Source organism: Triticum dicoccoides, chromosome 3B, assembly GCF_002162155.2.
Source record: "Triticum dicoccoides isolate Atlit2015 ecotype Zavitan chromosome 3B, WEW_v2.0, whole genome shotgun sequence".
NCBI lineage: Eukaryota > Viridiplantae > Streptophyta > Magnoliopsida > Poales > Poaceae > Triticum > Triticum dicoccoides.
In genome coordinates, this window is record NC_041385.1 from 469,317,182 (window position 1) to 469,321,260 (window position 4,079).

The following is a 4,079-nucleotide window of genomic DNA, read 5'->3' on the forward strand; positions in this document are numbered from 1 at the left end:
CAGATATAACAATTTCAGTATGTTTAGCACCGGTTACTGCACGAGTGAGTCTTCAAAAACATCCTCTCATAAGATAGGAAGGAAGATGATAATGCTTGACGATAGGAGTATGTATAATTTGCGCAGCTATAGCTCGTGCATACACTATATATTCCCACCGTCATGCATGTCTCTATGCATGCATATCGGGTACGTGCCTCCGGCTGTACACATCGAAGCATACAAAACTATATGTGGTATAGCTAATCAGAAGTTTCTTCTTCGGCACACGGACAAGCATGGTATATATACTTATAATAACAAATATAATTCCTTCCTACAATATATATTTACACGTAACTCATGTAAATACTAGCACAGCAGTATACCCTAGGAAACGTACATGCGGTAATTATTCCATCATCAGCTAGGAGTATATAATTTAGGAAGCCAACTACTAGATCAGGCCATACATACACCTACCCAAATACCCCCAATCAGTAACTCAGGGAACCCAGTGGAGCTGCATTCCGGTGTTCGCGGAGAAGCTGTCGACGGACGAAACACTGGCCGCCGACGTGGACGAGGACCCGAGGATGGCGTCCATGAAGTCCGCCACCGGACCCATGCCCGGATCGGTGGCGAAAGCGCTGGCGCCCTTTGGCTCGGCGAACACCGGGAGGCAGCTCCGATCAGCCGCGCCTTCTTGAGCCAAGAGGCTAGAGGCGCCGTTCTCCGGGCAAGCATTAGCCGCCTCGCGGCACAGCCTGATGAACTCCCCGTCGACGGTGTACTGGAGGTCGCAGCCGGGGACGTGGACGGGGAGGAGCAGCGGCTGGGAGGTGAAATTGAGCCATGCCGCGGAGGACGGAGGGGGCTGCGTGGCCACAGCTTGAGCCGCATTGTCCAGCCCGTTGAGCGACGCGCACCCCGCAGCTGCGATGCCTTGTCCCGCCCCATCCAGAATGTTATAGTACAAATCTGTACCAAAAACGACATAGTAACTCCGAGTTAGTACGTACGGTAAGTACTGGTGTACCACTACATGTTTGGTATCAGATTAGCTGGTTCTTTTGGAAGAGAAAATTAACTAGTAGCTCTGCAATTTCGTACGTACTACTCCGTAGTTACGAGTACATGATCTACTACCAGTTACCTGCAGAGGAAGGGATGTTACCGGAGTGGAGGCTGCCCACGGCCTGCGATATGAGCTTCTTCTTGATGGTGGAGTTCCAGAAGTTCTTCACCTCATTGTCCGTTCTGCCAGGCAGGTGCTTGGCTATCTGGGCCCACCTGCAGCGCAGCAAAGCACAGCGCACAGCACGCATTTTGGTATTAGCTCAATCTGTTGCCATTTGTGTCCCTTTCATTCCTTGTCACGAGCAAGCTAATGTGATTTTGCACTACGCGCGTCGCGTGTAGGCCATGCAGACGCACAGATAAGTAACTGTCATGTGCACAGCACAGGGGAATGAAGTTACAGCAGCTATGCGGAGCTGATTTGCATGTAGGGTAGGGGCAAAGCACCATGCATGCATTCAAGCTGGAGCAGCAGGAAGGTTTACCTGTTCCCTAGCACCCTGTGGAGGTCGACGATGAGGGCTTCCTCCTCCTGCGAGAAGCTTCCCCTCTTGAGGTCCGGCCTCAGGTAGTTGATCCATCTCAGCCTGCAGCTCTTGCCGCACCTCTGCAGCCCTGTGCGCATGAATGAAGATGGACACATACATATTCAGCAATGCAGAAAGTGAGTGGTCAAGAACAACAGCTAGCTAGCTGGTGGAACTGAAGCAGCAGAGAATCCGCACGCACGCACGTACCAGCTTGCCTTGGGACTGAGCTCCAGCAGCCATGGCCATGCGCCGTGATGTACTTGACGAGCTTCTCGTCTTCCTCTGGCGACCACAGGCCCCTCCTGACCTTCTGCTTGTTGCAGCAGGAGTGGTGCCCCATCTCCTCTCACTCAACTACTCACACTCACTGCAGGCTGCACCGGTTATAAAGAAGATGAGATGAGAGAGAGAGAGAGAGGGCAATGTGGCGAGTGTGCATGCGATGCATGCAATGCAATCGCTACATCTAAGGGCAGGCAGATGAAAAGCACGGGGAGGAAAAGTTGTACCTAAACCTGTCGAGCCCTACTCCTTCCTATCTACTCGTATCCATCTAGCACGGGCCCCCGTCCAACCTACTCGTGAGCAGCATGTTACATAGGTTACTTCAAAAGTGAGTGGCTCGAGTGAGGACCTAAGGCGATGAGGCGTGACTGGACTAGACTACCGGGCGAGGGGCGTTTCGGTATTTCCACGCTCCGCCCCCTGCGTTATGAGAGAAGACTTGTGTGATGGGGCTGTGCCCCTATGCCTGGCTGGTTTTGGGAACTCTTGTACTGTGATGCCTGCCTGTGAATGTGTACAGTGGTGTGTGATCAATTTGCATAAGCAGAAATTTCACTGCCTGCGGTACGCCCATAACTGCCCCGCTTTCTTCAGAGTACATGGTCTGCAGCAGCAGCTACCATTTGGACTAGTATCAATTCGTCAAGAAGATATGTAATGGCCCATTTGCGCGTTCTGACCCTTCATCTATATATGTGTGCTGCCCTATCCTTAAATAGTCTTTCTGCGTTCTTTACTTCTTTAGCGTCTTGTTCTTACGTTCCATATGCACCCTTGAGGAAACGAATTTACCTCTGCGACTGCATCACTTTGTACATATACAGAAAGCAACGCGTCCGCGTGCATTCATTCATTCACCTTTGGCAAAAAAAGGTCGAGATTTGGGATCACTCTGTGTGCGCCCTGCCAATTGCCAAAGAGAAATTAAGACGAGGAGCAAAGGGCTGCAAGAAGCTCATGCTCGAGGACATGCACATTATTGGGCAGCCTCCCTTCCCTGAAAAGATTGCAGATGTAATTTAAGCAGAGTGGGTGGCCTTTCCGTATTTATCAACGTTCAACAAAGCTTTGTGGCAAATTAAGGGTAGGCCGGTGATCTGATGCATGCATATATACTCCACTCGTAGTTTGTTCGCTCTGACTCTGGTTTAGTTCCTTGCTGCTAGCTTTTGCACTGGTTTTACGTTTACGGTGTTTTTATCTAGCACATGTTTCAACTTAATTGCCACCCACTCCGTTGATCGACAGCAAGATAAAAAGAACTGATCATTGATCTCTTGAGGCTAGCTAGTGTTCGCTGCCGAAAGACTGACACGATAGCGGAAAAGGGGATCGCGCAGTTTCAGACAAGATCGAGCATGGAGTTCAGTGGACTAGTGCGGCACCGGCAATGCTACACGTACAAACGATTTACAGGTTTTTACAGGATGGTTAACCTTGATTGGTCAATAGGTGAGCAGTGCAGACAACCCCTGAAAATCAGAAGGAAGAGGTTTGTGATTGGTTGTTAGATGAAAGAAGCGTGTAAAAGCGTTCAAGTCTTTGTATGTCTAGCATTTTTGGTGCGGCACACTGCGATGCATGGGCCATGCAGGGGGTCGAATGCAGGAAACGCGACAGCGCGTAGCATGCGATGCGCCACCGTACGTAGCTCACACGATCGACTCCGCCTCCCGATTCCCTGGTCGACCGGTGCTGATCGAAGCGTGCACCACACGCGGGCCATGTGCACGTCCCTAGCCCACTAATGCGCCGGGCCCAGCGCGGCATGTCACGGCATGCAAGTACATGTCCACCGCAGGGGAAAAAGGAAGTGGAGAACAATCATGTACCACATACACGTCCGTCCGGTCCGGCCGGCCGGCCGGGCTGTGGCATCTCTGTGCCCGATGTGATTATGAGAAGACGGTGCACGTACATATGTGCGCTTTTCGCGGAATCTGTGTATCAGAGCAAGGCAACCCATTTTATCCGCATACATCCGTTTGGATCGATGCGGACAAAACTAGAGGCCCAACACGCCTACCCAAACCCAAATCTCATCCATCTAGCGTTCGCGCGGACCCATTTTTGTCCAAAATTGCGCCTAAAATGCGTCGGCGCGGACGCGCCGCACGTCTCTACGGCGTCCGCCGCGTCCCCACCTGTAGGTCACCCAACGACCGCCCGTCGTCTTATTTATGACGACCACCGACAACGGGCCCA

The 4,079-nt window shown here is 51.6% G+C and overlaps 1 protein-coding gene across 3 annotated transcripts; it reads right to left on the minus strand.

Moving 5' to 3' along the window:
* Nucleotides 1-257: 257 nt before the first annotated feature.
* Nucleotides 258-2,198, minus strand: LOC119281410 (transcription factor MYB86-like). Of its 3 annotated transcripts, XM_037561928.1 has the most exons (5): nucleotides 2,099-2,198; nucleotides 1,797-1,963; nucleotides 1,545-1,674; nucleotides 1,136-1,272; nucleotides 258-960 (listed from the first exon to the last, which is right to left on the minus strand). In XM_037561928.1, exons 2-5 carry the CDS (start codon nucleotides 1,927-1,929, stop codon nucleotides 485-487), a joined length of 876 nt encoding a protein of 291 aa, XP_037417825.1. In that variant the 5' UTR covers nucleotides 1,930-1,963; nucleotides 2,099-2,198; the 3' UTR covers nucleotides 258-484. The 3 variants fall into 3 exon arrangements, with proteins under 3 accessions (XP_037417825.1, XP_037417826.1, XP_037417824.1); XM_037561929.1 differs by lacking the exon at nucleotides 2,099-2,198 and having other exon boundaries at nucleotides 1,157-1,272; nucleotides 1,797-2,065; XM_037561927.1 differs by lacking the exon at nucleotides 2,099-2,198 and having other exon boundaries at nucleotides 1,797-2,065.
* Between the last annotated feature and the right edge of the window lie 1,881 nt (nucleotides 2,199-4,079).